The 19,042-nt window shown below is 42.2% G+C and overlaps 2 protein-coding genes across 3 annotated transcripts in view; both read left to right on the top strand.

Moving 5' to 3' along the window:
* The window catches only part of exd3 (exonuclease 3'-5' domain containing 3), a 34,668-nt gene extending 28,341 nt beyond the window's left edge, over nucleotides 1–6,327 (top strand). For both annotated transcript variants that reach the window (XM_029515573.1, XM_029515572.1), the window contains exons 20-21: nucleotides 3,410–3,476; nucleotides 3,700–6,327. In XM_029515573.1, the coding sequence (XP_029371433.1) occupies nucleotides 3,410–3,476; nucleotides 3,700–4,070 (438 nt within the window). In that variant the 3' untranslated portion in view covers nucleotides 4,071–6,327. The remainder of the gene's footprint in view (nucleotides 1–3,409; nucleotides 3,477–3,699) is intronic.
* Nucleotides 6,328–9,742: 3,415 nt separating this feature from the next.
* On the top strand, nucleotides 9,743–14,593 carry nrarpa (NOTCH regulated ankyrin repeat protein a). Its single transcript, XM_029515971.1, has 2 exons — nucleotides 9,743–10,157; nucleotides 10,386–14,593. Exon 2 carries the CDS (start codon nucleotides 10,892–10,894, stop codon nucleotides 11,228–11,230), a length of 339 nt encoding a protein of 112 aa, XP_029371831.1. The 5' UTR covers nucleotides 9,743–10,157; nucleotides 10,386–10,891; the 3' UTR covers nucleotides 11,231–14,593.
* Nucleotides 14,594–19,042: the final 4,449 nt, after the last annotated feature.

The following is a 19,042-nucleotide window of genomic DNA, read 5'->3' as shown; positions in this document are numbered from 1 at the left end:
AGGCTGACCTGTACCCAAGGTGTTAAGATACACTACATGCTGAAAGACCTCACTTTGATAAGGATATTTGTTTTCTGCTAAGGCCTAATGCTTTTTTGTGCAGTTTTTTTCTGTCACCATTGTATTACACATTTTACATATTTTTTTATGTTGTCTGACTTATAGAGTGATATTTCACATTCCGTTCCAATAATATGCATAATTTTGTTATTTTCAGGTATTCTGCATAGGCTTGAAATTGAAATAAATTTTTAATGTATTTCATACTATATTTCATTTTCTAATATAGCATATAATCTTATTCCATGACCATCTCTCACCTTGCCCACCATTTCAGACTACATGCAGGTCTTATTTTCCACTTAAAGATAACAGCTTGATTTAATGATTAACAGTGAAATGATGTCAGAGTGCTAAGAAACCTAAGTTATTTCCAGCCCTTTCTCTTATCCATCTCCAACTTTCAGTAAAAACGAAATGAAATTGTCAGTAGTTAGAACACCTTCAGATTTAATTTGAATCACTTTGGGGCTTTGTGGGAAAGCAGAGAAAGGAGTCCATGCTCTCTTTACTCATCATGTTTATGGAAGCATGAACTAGCTTTTTCCAATTTAGCCTTTTCATCTCGCACACAGTGGACATTTCACAGTGGTTTAAAAAAAAATGACAGGAAAGCAAAGATGGCAGAATATCTCAGATATGGACCATTGGATGCAAACAGTGAATCTCTGCTGTTTTTTTTTGTCTCTCTTTGGAAGGGACCACAGAAATGCAGTGGAATTACAAATTTCTGCCTGTAGTTGGTATTGATATTGCAAAGCTAAAGGAAGAATTTTCAAAGGGAAAAGATGATGGAGTTATTGCTCCCCTCTTACTCTTCTTCTCTCCAATTCCCACGATGCCCCTTACCTGACTTACCATAATTTGAATCATATCACCAGTGCCCAATTGGCTGCTCTAACCATGTGACCTACATCAGCCCTAAAAGCACCGCCTTTTGAGATTGGTCTAGGATTTTCCCATGGGAGCTGCCCACAGAACCAATACACTGTGAACTTGTGTGTGCGTGTGTGTGTGTGTGTGTGTGTTTGAGAACGTTAGGGGAAAATCTCCCACCCCCCTCCTACCTCCTCTCCACTATCCCCCTTTCTCTCCTCTTTTTTCCACCATCTCCCATCCTTTGAAACACAGTATCACACTTTAGATAGCCTTTGTTGTCACAGCAAGGAACATTCTTTCTGTGGCATAGCCACACGAAGTGTGAGAATGCAGGAGGCTCTCTGAAAAACACAGACAGAACAAAGGACTACAAGTAGCTACAGAAATACTACCTATGAAAAATGTCTTCAGAGTTAAATAGATGTAAAAGTAGTTTATTTATGTGTTAAGAATGTGTTAAAGTGTGATTTCAGCTTCCATTAGGGGAGACATCTGTCCAAAGAACACATAATAACCGCACAATTAATAAGGTGGCGGTTTGGACTGATTGGAGCCATCAGTCTTAATAACTGGATGTTGATCAGCCTGCACAGATAACTGTGACTGATGCCAAGTGGCGTGCTGATCACAAACAGTATTTTCCCCGTGCAAGCATTCCACATTTGAGTTTGTGTGACAGCACTTTCATTCTAATGCTTTCCATGTTGCTGGGTTTGTAGGAAGTATAGGGAGGGTACCTGTTGGTCTTTGTGCTTTGCATGCACTCCGTGACATTTGCATGTCTGAAAATTCTATTTCTGAAATAGTTCTTTGGAAAAATCAAGGCTGAAGGTCCTTGCAGCCAGCCAAACATACAAAATGTCACCAACATCAAGGACGACACAGTTTCCAGCCGTAGAAGAACATACAGAGCTAACATCTGTATTCATTTAAATGTAATTCTTTATTACTTTGACCAAGCTTTTTTTGTTACATACATTACCATGTAGAACATTAATCCACTCAAAGCAAATCTCTTTCATCTATAAATCTGTTAACATCATTTCAATTTTTATTACATCACCAATATTAGACATTTCAAAATATTTCATAATTCCACTTTTGACATAATTTATTTGTTTTAATTGATCTCTGCTGGATTTTTGTATCGGTAACTGGCTGTGTTTGGATTAAGTATATATAGAAATATTTTCATCCAGGTTGCGTGTGTGAGAGCCACTGTGCGTGTGTGCCTGCCTGTCCATGGCTTAGCCTTGAGAGTTCAGAGCAGGTTCTGGCTTGCTCAACTCTGGGAAACTTTGAGCTGAGCAAATAACTGGGTCTGTTTTCCTGGCTGCCGCCACACTCATATGTGTGAGCCATGTGCATGCGCCATGAACATTTCTATGTGTGTGGAGGTTTTTGCACACTGGAGTGTAACCTGTGTGAATTGTGGGGTGTTTTGTCTGTGTGGTGCATGCGTTTCAGTGGGTTAGTGCATGTGTTTAAGGCAGACACAAAGAGGGGAATACAGAATGTACTGAGGGAGAGCTGAGCTTTATTCCCACAGACAAGACAGAAGAAGACACCTCTGCTATTCCCACACCACCACTGTCTCGCCACTTTCTCAAATCCTGACCTCAGATACCACAGAGGCAAACATCGCTCTATATGTGCACTCAAAGGAGAGCACATCATTTTGCATTGGATGGGTGCATGCTTCTGATTTGCAGCTTTAATTAAACTTTTCCCTATTAAAAACAGAGAAACTGACTTAAACTGAGCTTAAAGCTTTTGTGAGGTCTGTGAGGCTGGTTTGATTTACAGCCCACCTCTAAGTGGAATGCTGTTTGCTGGGTGGAGCTCAGGTGTGTTGACAAGGCTTTTAGCACTGAAGTGCTGTCAGGATGGCTTACAGACAAGTGTGTGTGCACGTTAGGGGCTGGCAAACAAGAGGTCACTAATGTCCCACCAGGGAGGCCTTTACCGCGGAGAAGGATAGCACGTCATGGACATGTGAATGCTACTGAGGCGTAAATGCTGTCTCTGGACACACACTCACACAGTCATCTGCTCTTTTTCTAGCACTTAGGCTCTTTCACACCAAACCAACAACTGGGGGAAAAAATGTCTGTTTGCCACTGGTGTGAATGGGTCAACACAAGTTACTTGGGTCTGCCACCCTACTGTAGACCAGGTTGTAACAGAGGTGCGACCTCTTTGACTTTGTCACTGTCAGTAAAGAAGTTTTATACTGCTTTATGAAAGAGGAAGTTAAAAGAAGAAAGTCATTGCCCCCCAGGAAGATAAAGATTGTGCATTAAGACATTTAACTCTGGAAACAATGGAAATACTTCTTGGGCATAATAAATAAATATGCAAAATAAAAGAACAACAAAACTGTAAATGGCCCAGGAAGTATTGACACAAATATTGACAACATTTTCAAAACAAACCTGTTTCTAGTGACAGTTTTCATCTGTTTGTCCAGGCATGTAACAGTGATCAGTATGTGGCAGTGCCGAGAGAAGATATGGCCAAGATGCTGAAAGAGAAAGGTGAGCCAAACACTTCCAGCCACATGGAAACTCACTGAGTAATATAAGGCACAGGGTGGATTTTTTTTAACTCCAAATGGTGCTGAACAGAATAAATGAGGAAGTATTCCCTTATCTCCTGAATGTATCTCTATCAGTGCTCCAGTTGTGTCTGTCACACTGTTGTGAAGATGGTTTTGACTAAGCTGTGATCAATCTCACAACTGTGGTGTGTTACCTGTAGGATTTCTGCTGGACCAAGCCAACATTGATTACAAAGAACAGAGATCCCATCAGTGGGAAGAGGAGAAGCTTGGTGACATCTCAACCCCCATCGTGACCCCTGCACTCCCCAGGTATGCCCTTCAGTGTCGCTGGGCCCCCCTTTCTGAGCTGGACCCTGACACTCTGACCTTTCCTGGGGGTGCACCCATACAGCTCCACACCGTACACCTTTCCCTCCTGCTGAAGATATCACTCTTCTATGTTTGCACCAGATGTGGCAAAGTGTTCTGGGAAGGCTCTCACTTTAGCCGGGTCCTTTCTATGTTTCAGGAGGTCTTAAAAATAACAGATGAGGATGCTGTGCCCGTTAAAGCGGCAGAGCTGAACTGACAGATGTAGGGTTCTTGCATTTACCAGATTAGGAAATCCAATTAAACTGTCTCGCACATAGAAGCATTTCTATTTGATAAAAGAATAAAATACACATAGCAAGCTTTAAAATTGGGTTAACATTATAAGTGAGAAGTTTAAACCACAAATTAATATTTGTTTTACTTGAAATGACTTATAATAACTTGATATTTCTGATAAAAATTTGATGATTTAATTCATTTTTCTTTTTTTTACATTTCAATAAACTTACTGTTCCCAGTGGTAAGAGCTCCTGTTACCGAGGGCATTGAAACTTTTCATGGGGGATATGGATGAAAGCTTTTGTCATGCCAAACTTCCTTTTTTAATAGTTTTGAATTTAATTTTGTCTCTTAAGAATTTAGAACTCTTAACCAATGTCAATGAACCAAAGAGTCATACTCCTGTTTGACCTATTTATTCTTTTTTGTTGTATTAATTGCTAAATGTTTTATGCTGATTTATGATTTTTGTTGGGATCGAATGAGTTGTAATTGGTTTATTCCTCAAACACTCTCCAGAGTATGCTATCCCCATACTTTGAAAAGATAAAAATATTTTTGTAGTCTTATAGATTTAAACTAAAAACTACGGTTAAAAGATGACAGGGCTCAGCTCCTGTGTGTCTCTTATACTGTAAACTTACATGCTCTGTAATAACGTATATATTTTTTTGGGTTACTTCGACAAAAGCTGAATAATTGTAAATAAAAAGACTTTTCATCCTTTCTTTATTCTCACACACACACACACACATATATACATATTTATATATGTGTGTGTGTGTGTGTGTGTCAAAATTGTTGGTGGGTGTTTTTATGCTTCATTTCAGAATTTACAGAGCAGGTGATAGAGAACTAAGAGTGGATAAATTGAAGAGCTGATTTAAGCTTCACTCATGTCTGTCGGGTCTATCACTAACAGTGTGGGGTTTTCCTGCCCCAGGGCTCCATCGCACAAGGGTCACAGAGTAACCCAACACATAAGCCACTTAAATCCCCTCATATTTCCTCATACCGCCCCCCTGTCCATAAGTCAAACTTTACATTACATGATTGCAGAAAATGGGATTGCCCAAAAGGGTTTTAAAACTTTAAGTGTGGAAAATTTAACAATGAAAGATTTTCTGGTGTTTTCTGTGCCTTTTGTTGAAACTGAAGTGCAGAGGCTCAGTCTGTTTAAACCCATAAAAGATAAAAAACAAAAGCCAGATGTGCATTATACTTTATGGATCTTTTAACCTCCATCAAAAGAGCCACACTTACTTCCCGAGACAAGTCGTACTGTGAATCAGAGGTAAATGAGTGTTTGGTGGCTGTTTGAATCACAGCAGCTGCAGTAGGAAGTCACAGAGATTTGAACCTTAGGATGATTCACTGGCACAAGACAATGGGAATGTTCCTCTTGAGTAATTTTGATGCTTTTATTTTTAAATAACATTGTATAATTTTCACCACATTGAAGCCGCAGATGTCAAATGCTTTGTCAATATTACCAGCTGCATGATGTTAAGGACATTCTAAAAAGTAGGCATGATGCTTTTTTTTTTTTTTTTGTTGGAAGTAACATTACCATCCATAATGCAGTTGTACGCAAGGACATGTATTGTCACCTCTGAAGAATAATGTGACAAAAGTGAGCGCATACACATGTCTGTCTCAGACATGACTTCCGTGTTCTCAAGCAGAGCATCCTGGGACAATCATGATGATCATCACGATGATGATTTTAGTAATGCCACCTACTACACACAATAGAATGTGCAATCTTGCAATCATGCTTTTTTAAAGAAAAATGACACCAATGTGTAACCCATCATATATCACTAGTGAAACCAAATATAAAATAACACCTGTGACTGGAGTCATGCTGGAAGTCGTTAGTCTTTTTATTTATGAGCTTATTCAACAAATTTATTACTCCGTATTATGTGATGTCCCATTGCACTTTAAAGTGTGAAAAAAGATGGATAATAAACTTGATTCATGACTCATGGCAGCAAAATAAATGCTGTTGAGGTCAAGCTTATCTTATCTACAGGGAGAAAAATCTTTACATCCAAAAAATGAAGGTTTAGGAATGTGTCTAATGTTTTAGCTTTTGTCTGTCTATGGTGATATAGTTGTAAATATTATTACTTTTTTCTGACTGAAATGTACATCCCAAACCACAAAGAAACCTGGCGTATTTCCATTCTTTTCTTTTTAATAAAAAAAAAAATAAATAAACTGCGATAGCATGGGGCTTCCCTGAAGTATTTTTATTGGTATGAATGAAGTCGACACCCAAGCTCCCAAAATAAGCCCCTGTGTGTGCGCCCTGTGCCGTCCTTGTCCGGGTGGTCGCAGCCCCAGCCTCTGCAGAGCGAGCTTTCTGCTGCAGCACCGTGTCATTTGATCCTTGCTCTTTCTTTGCTGGGAAGAAAAGCTCGCCTCTTTCCCACGCTCTGAGGACACGTGGTGCCCGGAATGAATTGGATTCAGAAGCCCCTCCCTCCTGGTAAAACGTCATTGCTCTGTCTCTTTCTCCCTTTCTCTCTCTCTCTCTCTCACACACACACACACACACACTGGGAGAGCTCAGTTCATCATGCTTTTGGCTCCAGTGTTAAAAGAACAATATTGCCACATGAAAATTGTCATTTTTGCCTGACACTTACACATATTTCTCTCCGGGTCCGATCTCCTCTCTGGACTCTCGCTTTACGCATCGCAGACCTCCCGGCTCTGGACCGGAGGCTCCTCCTGTCCTGTCTGGCTCCGGCTGCTCTGGGTGTCGGCGCCAAATACCGGCCCAGCGCGTTGCGCGCTGAGCAGCCCCGATCTGTAAGGCGCCCCGTTTACAACTCAACAACCTAACACAACACTCGACTTTCTCTGTAAGGTTGGAAAAAGTCACGTCTTATTTATGAGCACCCAATACAGCCACCTAAACAGAGCAAGAATAGACTGCTAGCATCTCCCCTGCGCCCAGGTCACCCTTCATCCCAACTGCACTACTTGTTGGGATACGCTCACGTGGAATAATTGCACTTGTTTTTGAAAACATACCAAAGAGATTTAGAGAAGTATTTTGTCTCTGCTTGAACAAGTTTACCGACACAGCAGTCTCTACTATTCTGTCTGGTCTTGACTGCTTCCCAGACAAACGGAGAGTCGGGGGCGAAGTGGTGGGGAGCAGGGGACAGAGGAGAAGCGCAAATGCCACAGAGTTTGGAGCAGAAACGCATCCAATCGTAAAAACTTTTGGCTCCTGCGGTCTGTGCAAATGTTTTCCAAGTGTCCAAACGCTCTGCAGCCAAAACTTCTGATAGCGGACAGATGTTCCTAATTTTCCAGAAGATGAGAAGAAGAGTTTATTCCTAAAACTATTCAAATGTGAAAGTAACCATAACCCATAACACATGTGTATTTGGATTTTTTCTAAAAATGCATTTATTTGTTAATTATTTATTTATATATATATATATATTTTTTTTTCTTTCTCTCTTTCTTTTTTTTTGGGGGGGGGGGGGGTTGCACCAAAATACTGTGCTGTTATTTGAAGACCACAGAGAGGAACGCACATCTGCTGCTGTGGCCTACACAAGAAGTTCAGAGTTGAGTATTCACCACATTTTTGTAAATGACTCAGAGTCACTGTCTTTGTTTTGGGCCATTTGCAGCTGTGGGCAGAGGAACAAACAAAAATTAGACGCCTTACAGACTCAAAACCTATCACCTGCAGATGGTCCTACGGGCTAAATTCCCAAAGTAGATGAATCAGTCACCACAAACCTGTTCCCAGTCCTTTTACTCTATGTTGAGTAGGTCCTGAAGCTAGAAATACAATTCTCAACAAATCTGTGACAGCATGTAAGATGAGCAGAGGGAAGCCTGGTGATTTCCTGACAGGTGTCATGTTAAGTGGCATAAACATTGGTAGACAGAGTCCACTGTAACCAAAACTTTCCATTTGCATAAAAAAGAAGATAACCAAAACATCACTCACTGATGAACTATTCGTAATTGTGGTTGGTTAAGGTTCCGTAAGTTTTATTTAAGCCGTATGTCACCAAATAACAAACTTTCTCTGCAATAAAATAATAGACCCAGATCTTACAGGTTCCTTAACATGATCAATTGGGTTAATCAGTGGTGGTGTTGTAGATCACTATGACATCTCCAGTTAAATTTGATTGTTTTTATTGGCCTACTGGATTTTAAAAGCGGTAACTCAGGAGTAACAAAATTTGAAACAATAAATGATTTAGCTGTTCTTAGACCAATAAATTAACTCTAATTGACCGAGACGCGCGGTAAATTGTCACTTCCACGTGACCCCGTGGAGTGATAGCCTATAATGAAACCATCTATGGAATATGTCCGCGCCGCCATGTTTCCACGTGGCTTTTATTTTCTGGGTGCCTTAAATCAGGTCATGACCTTTATGCTTTGCAGTCTCTCTCACACTGAAACGCGCGCTCATACCGGCAGATGCGGTCGCAGACATGCGCCAAATGTACAGTTCAGAGTGTGGGAAAAAGGACAGTGTGAAACCCTCCAAACCATCAGAGCAGAGAGTGCTTTATAATGTGTTACACCAATGAGCGGGAGGATGCGGCAGCCAAACGCAGCAAACGCCCCGATGAAGCCTGAGATGCTGAGATGTAATACCTGTAATAACCCCCCCCCCCCCCCGTCTCCATCTGTCCATCTTTGTCACTTTCACACGCATTCTCGCTGTCGAAACAACTCTGTCTGTATTTATCGCCACCTCTCTCTCTCTCTCTCTCTCACACACACACACACACACACACACTTTCTCTCTCTCTCTCTCTCTCACACACACACACACACTCTTTCTCTCTCTATCTCGCACACGGGCTCCAGTTCCCATGGTGGCTGGGGTAAGCCGAGCGGTGTGTCAATCTGCGCACAGCGTCACCTCTTTTCACTTGCAAAAAGGAAGTAGCGCAGGGCTTTTGTTATTTGACGTCCCACCGCCTCGTCATTTTAAAAACAACTGGAATATATTCGCACTTTATGATTTAAACAGCCGCCTGTAATCTCCCCGACTGGGAACCCTGGACCGTTTGGTTCAACAGGGACGGTTTGTCTCTCGGGTTTTCACCAATATGCGTTCACACCTGCCACTTTGTCTCTCTTGCACAGAAAATGCGCAGCTCTGGCACAAATCGGAATTATTTTATTCCAAATGTGTGCAAATATTAACAGATATGTTTACCTGGTAGTTAGTAAACCATGTCAGGGTTACGGTGACGGGGTCGTTTGGCTAGCCTCCAGCCCTAACCCTAACCAATGTCACCTTTTCAATACCTTCACATTTTACAACATTCTCATACATTTTTCGTTCTATAAAAGAGGAAAATGTCGGTGCTTCTCTCGAACCTTCACCTACTGTAGCAGACAAAACGAACTTACATTGTCATGTTTTGATTTTGCGTAAAAACATATCATATGTGTGTTTTCTGATGATAATATTTTGGTTTAGAGGGGAGTTTCCGTTTGGGTTATTCTCGTGCAGTCCTCGAGCTTAACTGGTTCCGCAGTGAGAGCTTTCTGATCTGTCAACGAGACCCGACAGATTTGCGTTTCACACTCGGGCCGATGATAATCCGGTGGTTGCTCTTTTACAACGTGCCCCCTTGTCTCACCAGAGTCGTGCTCTGACTCCGGGTCTACTTTCTGGGGTCGGCTGCAGGAGATGGGACAGGCCCTATACAGCTCACTGTAACTTCGCTGCGGGCGGCTTGTTTAATATTTCTGCAACACCGTTTACCCCCACACACACACCAGCCACCCCTATCGTCAGGCCACGCCCCCACCCTGCAGATTCACAGCGTCCTGGTCCCGCCCATTCACCGAGCCAGCAGCCTATAACCTCCCCGGGTTTCCGCCCATTCCTCCACAGTTGATTCTTTGGGAAGGCATTGTCATGCATATAAAGGACGCGTAAAATTTTACCCCGGAGCGCAACTCAGGGTAGAGACTCACACGGACCGTACGGAGGACGCAGACTGGGCCACAAGGTGGATTTCTATGGTTTTCGTCGCCACTGTCACAGGTAAGACACACGTCTGAGGCGGATTATATTTCAAGGTGTGTTTTATTGGCAAACAAAAAAAAAAAAAAAAAATCCGAGCAGTGAATGTGTGCGTAAACGTGTGCGCACCCGGCTCAACTCCTGGATGTTGCGGAATGCGGGCTCTCTCCCGGTCTGTAGGTGTGAAAACGAGACTTATGCGGTGTTTTCTCTTCTTCTCCCTTTTTCTTTTTTTTTTTTCTTCCGCAGACACCCTGGCCACATGTGCAGCAACATATAGCCTGGAACAGCCAGGAACCAGGTCGGACCGTTCAAGGAAAAGTCTGTGGGGACCCAGACACCTGGAGGCTGCTCTGTGGAGATAGTGACCGGGCTTCCAGTTTCCCACCGAGTGAAGTTGGAAGCTTCTCCATCCCCAGCGATAGACTACCTGCTGCTGCTACAGAGGGGAGACCAGCTACATCTAGGGGCCCCTGGATCGCACGAGAGAACCCATCAATGTTTTAGGGATTTTAGGATCTCTCAAATATTAACATTTTTGCACACCGAGTGTGTTATTCCCTCTCTTGTCCTTTTTGGGATATATACAGTGATCCTTTTTTTATTTTAGTACTTTAAAGTGCCTTAATAGCTGGTTATAACCCAACTGTGGCATTACTACCAGACCAGAGACGCTCGACAGGGAGAAGACATAATTATCAGCTTTAGAGCCCAGGCAGGATTACTGGTTCCCCACCATCCAGCGAGCTGCAACCATGAGCCAGGCGGATGTGTCGACTTGCTCTGCGCCCCAGAGGGTTTTCCAGGAGGCGGTGAAGAAGGGCAACACCAAGGAGCTCCACTCATTGCTGCAGAACATGACAAACTGCGAGTTCAATGTCAACTCCTTCGGTCCAGAAGGACAGACTGCCCTCCATCAGTCCGTTATTGACGGAAACCTGGAGCTGGTAAAACTGCTGGTGAAGTTTGGTGCAGATATCCGGCTGGCCAACAGGGAAGGGTGGAGCGCTTTACACATCGCCGCCTTCGGGGGCCACCAAGACATTGTGCTATACCTCATCACCAAGGCCAAGTACTCCTCTGGTGCCCGGTGATCTGTCTCTGCTGTCAGGTAAAAAGCTGAAAGAATAACCTTAAATGAAACAACAGCAACAAGTGGAACACAAAACTACAACACACAGGAAAGTCAGGCTCTTTTGAAAAAGCAAAACAAACTGCCATTCTATACATAGTTGTGCCAAATTATATATATAAAAGGAAATACAAAATAGGCCTGCACAATAGTCTTCCCTCACTGTAAACCAAACGGGGCCCTCTCTGCACTCCTGAGTGAAGCCACCGCAGGGTTCACACTCAGCGCTACAACGCGACTCTTTAACAAAAGAAAAACGCCATTTCGGTGAGTTTGTTGGTACTAAAGCTTTCTTCTTGAATGTGTAAACTAGATCGTGTCGTCCACTATAAGAGAAGCCAGTCTCCGTGTATCACATATGTGTGTGTGAGTGAGTGTGTGTGTGTTTGGACTCCAGAGTGCAGATGGCCCAGTTTTTTTTTTCTTCCTCTTATCCATGACCTCCCATCCTCTGTACAGCTGAATAGTTTCTTTGTGGGGGCTGTGGGGGGCATATTTGACCTGTTGCTCCCCATTGTTCAGTTGTAACCCCCCCCCCCCCCCCCCCCCCAAAACTCACTCGCCCTCTCTCTCTCTCTCACTCACTCACTCACCCTCTCTCTCTTTAAGTTATTTTAAATGAAACACGGCACTTGATGCTATATGGCTGCATGCTGGAATATCTGAAAGGGAAGATAGATGAACAGGAGAAGAAGGGTTACCTTCTGTTGGCTGTCACTGGTCTATTTTCTTTAATAAATTCATTGATTTTTTTTTTTTTTTTTTTTACTCAAAGAGCAGCATTGTGGCTACCCAACACGCTTTTCAGATGTGTAATCATTATATAACAACAACTGACTTCATCATTGTTGTGAAGTACTGTACACAATAGCTTTACTATATTTTTGTGTTTTGTTTTGTTTTGTTGTTTTTTTTTTTTTTTTTTTTTTCAAGAGAAAAGAGACAGTAGCTGATTGCGCTGCGCCTGCTGCTGTGGGCAGATTTTGCCATGCTGGCGTCCAACTTTTCAGGCCAGTGCGACCACTTTGCCAATGGTCATTGTGTTACTAAAAAAAAAACGCTGCTTTCGCTTTGTGTAAAAAAAAGTCGCATTTGGAATTCACTTTATAATCTCCTTTCAGTATTTTATTAACATCCTCGTCATCACTGTGAAAGCAGGCTGGGGTTGTTTCTTATTTTATTTTTATTTTTTTTATTATTTTTTTTAATTTATGAAGGTACATTGAGAAGATGCATTTTTTTAATATGTTGTGGTTCTTAAACAAAAAAATCTATGAGTATAAAAATATCTAGGGTGACTCAAGCTGCTTCAGACTCGTAGTATATACTGTCCCGTGTGGAGGAAGACCTGCCACTCTTCCTCACTCAGACACCCCCCCCCCTTCAACCCCTGTTTTAGCCTGTTGAGCCCTCAAGAGGACTTTCTCCCCCATCTCCTTCCATTTAAAGGACTTTGTTTGGTTGTCTTTTGCCAGCTACCTCGACTATAAAGTATTCTCAACTTGTTCAGCTCTCTCACCACTCTGCCACGTTGTTTGGAGTCTGAGGAGATTCCCAATTTGTCTGTGATCATCCGCATGCCAGTATGTTTTTGTTTTTTGTTGTTTTTTCATGTCATGTAGCCTGACAGATGGACTTCGATACAGAAGATGCAATGAACCCATCCCAGCATCCTCAGTCGGGACAGTTCACACTACAACCAAACCAACAAGCAAAGCGTGTTTTGTTTTTTTTTTTTGTTTTTTTTGTTTGCCTTTTTTTCTGCATGGGAGTCTGTGGTTCTATCTTTCTCTGTCACTGCCGTTGTTTTCCCTATAAACTTCTCTCTTTCTTTCTCTTTTTATTTTTTCTGCTCTCATCCCTTCTTCAGGCTGTTTGGTCGTTTTTTTTCAGTCATATAAACATGGAATTGTATTGCATGACTTATAAATGCAGGGAGTTTTATTGCACAAAAAATGCGGAGCCTTGTGCGCCCCCAGTGTTTGTAGGGGTAACTGCAGGAGCCAAGGCTTTGGAATAGTTACTACTACTGAGCAGGACCCTAATACTGTTGGATGATGAAGACTTAATGAATTAAAACACATGACTGTTGCAGGATGTCACAGAAAAGGAAAAAAAAGGAGAGAATCTGGTTCCACAAACTTGCCTGCTGCATTTTGAAAGTCATGGCACCCTAACATTTGTATCAATGCTGCTTGTATGTTTCTTTTATTTTTATTGTTTTTCTTTGTTAAAGTTGATGTTATTTTTTTTTTAAAGCCTACTGCTCAAATGGCCAACAGTTGTACAGAAGCTTCACAGTGGCACTGGTTCACCTCATGGGAAGCTGCTGAGTGTGGGTTGAGTGTGTTTGTTTGTTATTCGTGTGTGTGTTTGTGTGTGCGTGTGCAACATCATGAGGCCCCAAGTTGCTGTGTTAAACAGTCATCCAGACTGAGAACCCATTAAAACCTGGAACAACCACAAGCAACTGAACCGATAGATCCGTACATCAAGGTGTAGATTGATATCAGACAACAAATGAAATATGCATTGCTTGTCTTAAACTTGATGTTTTGTTTTTTTTTTGTTGTTGTTGTTTTTTTTTTTTTTTGAATATTGCACTGATGACTGTTGTTGAAAAGTTGGCTTTTATATGTCAACATTTATTTTTTTTTCTGAATAGAAAAAAAAAAACAAACACAACAAAATACTATTGTATAAATATATGCTCCAGGTGATAATGTCCTAATGTGTGTGTTAACTTTGTGAGAAAAACATGGAGGTGTTTTTTTTTTAACAAAGATGCGTGTATCTCTGTGATTGGGTGTATGTATATATACATATGGATATATATATCAACTCTGATGATGATGATGATGATATCTTGGGGCACTTTCTTTTCTGAAGTGCTGTCTTCCTGTTTTTTTTTTAAAGGGGAATAATACATTTGATGGTAAGATCATTGTAACATGATTAAAAATTGCACGGTTGTGTGGTTGTTTGGCTTACCAGGGTCATAACATTTATGATGTAAGGAGCCAGCCGCTGGATTGGTGTACATGAGTGAGATGATTTTTTAATAAAAATTTTAAAAAGTGCTGACTTCTTTGGACCAAGTTATGTTTCTGGACTTGCTTCATTTCAAGCAAGAGGAAACGGCTGATTTTTCATGAGTGATGCAGATGTTCCATCATGTTTAATTTTAGATTTATTTTTTTTTGTTGTTTGTATTCTTTTATTTTTGAACGTTTGTAACACTGTGATGATGACATGATGTCATGTGGAGATGAGTGCTGTATTATTTTTGTACGTTTGTGTACAAGCCAGTAAAGAAATCATTAAACTCAAATTCAGTGTGTATGCATATGTTTCTTCTCCCAAGTTTTCTGCAACTCACCGTCTCCTCCCTCCTGCATATTTCATAGAAAAGGTTGGTTTGGGAAAGACCAACACGCCCCCTCTCTCCTCACCCTCCCCTCTCTCTTTCTCTCTCCCCTCCCTCTCTTCCAATCCGGGCCCAACCCAGATCCCCATTCTCTCCTTTTGTCATTCATCTGGCCTCATCCTTTCACTGCTGGGATAAAAGAGCCCAGTGCATTGTGGGTAGGCTCAGTTTAAAGAAGGGTCCCCTCCCCTGTGTGTGTTGTGGGAGAGCCGGTTTTATGTTACCCTCACACACTCCTCTCTTGTGCTTTCTAACGTCTAAGGCTGAAGCTTTGCACCACAATTCAGATCTCGGCTAACAACCTGCTTCTGCCTCTCGTTCTTTGCTTTTCTGCACACTTGAGTATGTCTGCCACTCATTACTTGTGCTCTTTTTCTTAAACTTTTACTTGTTTCATTCTTTTCTCTCACCCTCTTTGTGATCCTTCTATAATGCTTCTCCAAAGAAAGATTTATCTGTTCCACATTAGCACCATTTTTGCTGTAAGGGGAAAGCTAATGCTGCTTGGGATTTTGTCTGTTTTTTGTGTGTTTTTTCACAAATATGTACTTTGAAGCCTCCTGCCCTACAGTGTTTGAAGTGGCCCAGAAAATGTTTTTTTTTTTTTTTTTTACATTTTTACATCTGCATCAATCACGAGTCATAAAGTTAATAAATGCTGTGTTAGTGTGAGTGTATTCTGCACAGCTTGTAAATGGGAGTGTTTTATCAATTGGTTCATCTTCTGCATTTGTCTCCTCAACCTTAAAACCAGTTTAGTTACAAGAAAACCTCAGATTTCCTGCAAATGCTGAGCTGCAACTGATATTACTCGGCAGCAGTGGGAGGGTCGTGGGAAAAGCAACACAACAATACCTCTATTTTACATTTCAGACCTGGTCATGTTGCAACATATACTGGGACCAGCAGTTCGCGGAAAATGCTTGAGTTAAGAGGGGATTGCAAATGTAATGGGAATGGCCTAACAGACGTGGTTTTGGGGTTTTCATTTCAGTCTAATCCTGAATTTGAATGCCAAGTGAAAATAAGGAGTAGCAGCAGCATACATCTGGTTTTCACTGACAAGTAAAAGTTCATGCTATTGTTAGAGCAGCTGCTAAACTTGCAACTCTGAGCTGCTGCTGAACCATCGGTGACCTCAGTTTAAATGTTGTGCACTGACCACATCAAGTGCACTGGGCTGATGTGTTTCTCTGTCAGATAGAGAGTCAAAACCCGGAAAGTTAGCTCTCTAAACACCAGGCCCTCTGTGTTTTGATACCGTGGCAGGCTGAACAGGCTATCTGGCTTGCTGTCCCTTCCTCCCTCCCTCCCTCTCACCCAGTCTCTCACTTCTGCAGGATGTTTTTGTTGAGCTGGGTTCCCATTGTTCACACACTGAGTTGGCAGGCCTCCCAGGGTTGCTGCTGGCTGCTAGGCCCCCTAATAGGTTCTTCATGTGCCTTGGCTTTCCGTGTTCATCTTGGTCTGGCCTTTGCATAGAGCAGCCCGCTTTAGTAAGCCAGGTAGCACAAGGCACTTGAGGAGGAATTTTGCAGAAGAAGACAGAAAAATCAGATGAAGAACTGAATGGCAACAGACTCCAGAGATCCAGCAAAATTTTGGAAAGTGGCGTCAAAATCACTTAAATATCTGTAGTTCCGATCCTGTGTCTGAGGGAAAGGACATATTCATATGTATAACATCTGTTTTCGTCTTTCTCTGATGAATAAGAGTTAAATGTTGTTGGTGCATTGATGTTACAGCACCTCAAGAGCATCTGCGTAATTATCTTTCATCTCTACTCAAAAGGCCATTGTTCAGTGGCTCATAAAATATTCATATCCAGGCTTAAAGCCCTCATTTGAAGGGTTACACTTGATCTGCAAGACACAAGATTAAAAGAACATCTTGATACGTGTAAAATGCATTTTAATTGGTTTGGCAACATTGAATTCCTCATTTTGTAACGGCTCTTCTTCAACCTGGGCTCTTATTGTGAGAACCCCGTGTGTGACTTCCTCAAAGTCCCCTTTAATCTGACACAATTGCTTTCTGATTGAGTAACAATATACAAACAGTCTGAATGAGCTCTGCCTTGTATTTAGGATAAGAGATATGAGGAACCTTTAAAGTTGCTACAGGAACATATTGAATGATGAAAGCCACGTAAAGAGGAACTCAGGGAAACGTTTAACAGACTTTCTGGTGGTTGAAGTGCTTCAAAGTACATTGTGTTTTACGTTCTCATTTCACACTCTGTAAAGAGTTTCTATTTGCCTGTGTCAGCTTTTACAACTTGTTGCCTTTCGGTGTTTTTGCTCTAAGGACATTTTAAAAATTGTTGACGATAAGTAACTATAACCATATGTGCTGAAAGTCACCCTTTCTAAAACTAATCATGACAAGATTGTGGATTCGATGCTGCAAAGCCGCTGAAGCCCTTATGTTTTCAGTTTGTTTCAAATTTTCATTTTTGTGCCATTTCTATTTCAGCTCCACACAGTTCTACGTGACCCTGACTACCTAATCAGTTAGAGTAACAGAAAATGTGGATGTGATGCAACTTTATGCGCATATACAACAAAGAATCAAAAAGAGTAGCAGCTCTGGCTTGTACTCAGTTCTCGCAGCTGTTAAGTGAATTTTCCACCTTATACATGCCTGCCTGCCTTCACAGGATGTTCCTCAGCTTGATGATATTAAAGAAATGGCGTTAAATATTGATTTGCTAAATTAAATATATGTTTATTGGCTTGTTTAGCACAGGCAGCAGGGACACACTCATGTCATCATCCCATAAAAACAAACTCTGCACAGAAAGGCCCCAGACCAGGAACCATACCCGCAACCTTTGCTAACCACTACGCTGTCATGCTGCCCCTCTCTGCTGAAAACATCTCCAGTCAATTCATTCAATCAGTCAAAGGACCCATTGGATCAAATTTTGATCATGACTTTAAATGGGATGCTCATCCATTATGGTTTCTCTTAGCCCATGTAACAGATTGACATCCTCTGTTGTTAACGTCTGATGGAAGGTGAACTTTGTTTACTGCCTCTTTTCGTTTGTTTGCAATAACACAGCTGCAAAAAAACAAAACAAAACAAATACAGCATGAGTTGAAACGAAACCCGCTGAACACGTAAATTCCCCTACATTTCCCTCACTACCCCTTGAGGCATTCAGTTTCATCATCTTTCAGTGACCTGACTAAGAGCAAGAAGAAAGGGACAAAAAAACATGTCAGTGTCATCTGGAAATGTTTTCTATACTGATTAACTGATTTGTCAAATAATCACCACTTTTTCTGTGCGCTCATCCTTTTGTTAAGCTCAGTGATTGCGGTGATTTCACAAAATGAAGCACAATATAATTCTAACCCCAATATGAGCCCATCCTGTGTGAAATCAGCAGAGAGTCAGTAATGCCGGGAGATGACAATAAGCAGTGAAATCCTGCTGATGCTGCACTTTCTTTTTGAAAACAAAAACATGTCTGTTGCTAAACACGAACAGCGATCGCCTCCTCTCCCAAAGTCTGCCCATGAGTAAGAAGGGGAGTAAAAGAAATAAATTGAGAGAGGGGGAGAGAGAGAGAGACAGGTGGTTGAGCTGTCTTTTCCTTGCCCTCCGCTCCTTTTTGAACTTTTCTTTCATTCTTCCAGTTCATTCTATGCTTCTTTCCATAGCTCTAGTGACAAGGCGCTCCATTCACTGCCTCATTCTTCCACCCCTCCCTCACACACCCTGACCCCATCCCCTCCCTCCCAGCCCCTTTTGTCTAGCTTGTGGGGGCCTGCTTTAGCTGCTATTCACCAGCCAGACGGACTGCCATTGACTGCCCCCCCCCCCCCACCCATCACCCCTTCCCTCTCTCACCCCACCCAACATCCCTCCCTCTACAAAACACCCTCACACACATATGCACACAGCAACCTGGTCATTCCCCACCCTACGCCCTGTATCAGGCAGCTGCTATGCTAATAGGGCGGAAGGGATGGATGAAGGGAGGGATGAGGAGGAGAGACAGAGCAGCCAGCCTATAGTAAAGGAACAGGGGGAGGGAGAGCAGGGAGAGTGACCCTGCTCCTCCATCTCCATAGCCATGCCATAGCTGCAGCAGACCTCCTCTTACACAAAAGGAGTCCCCCAGCCCTCCTCCTCCCCTTTCTCACCCCTCTCCCTCCCCCCTCCACCCCTCTGTTCCTCTCTTTCTCATTCTAATCCATTTTATACCCCAGTGGTAAAGGGAGCTGTAAGTGCAGTATGTAAAGTAACCTTGCTCCTGCCCTGCGGGCGTAACTATTCAGGGCTCAATACACAGAGACCAGCCTGTGTGTGTGTGTGTGTGTGTGTGTCCATTCC

The sequence above is a fragment of the Echeneis naucrates genome, chromosome 12, assembly GCF_900963305.1.
Source record: "Echeneis naucrates chromosome 12, fEcheNa1.1, whole genome shotgun sequence".
Lineage (NCBI taxonomy): Eukaryota > Metazoa > Chordata > Actinopteri > Carangiformes > Echeneidae > Echeneis > Echeneis naucrates.
The sequence above is the reverse complement of the archived record's forward strand: the minus strand, read 5'-3'. Positions and strand labels throughout refer to the sequence as shown.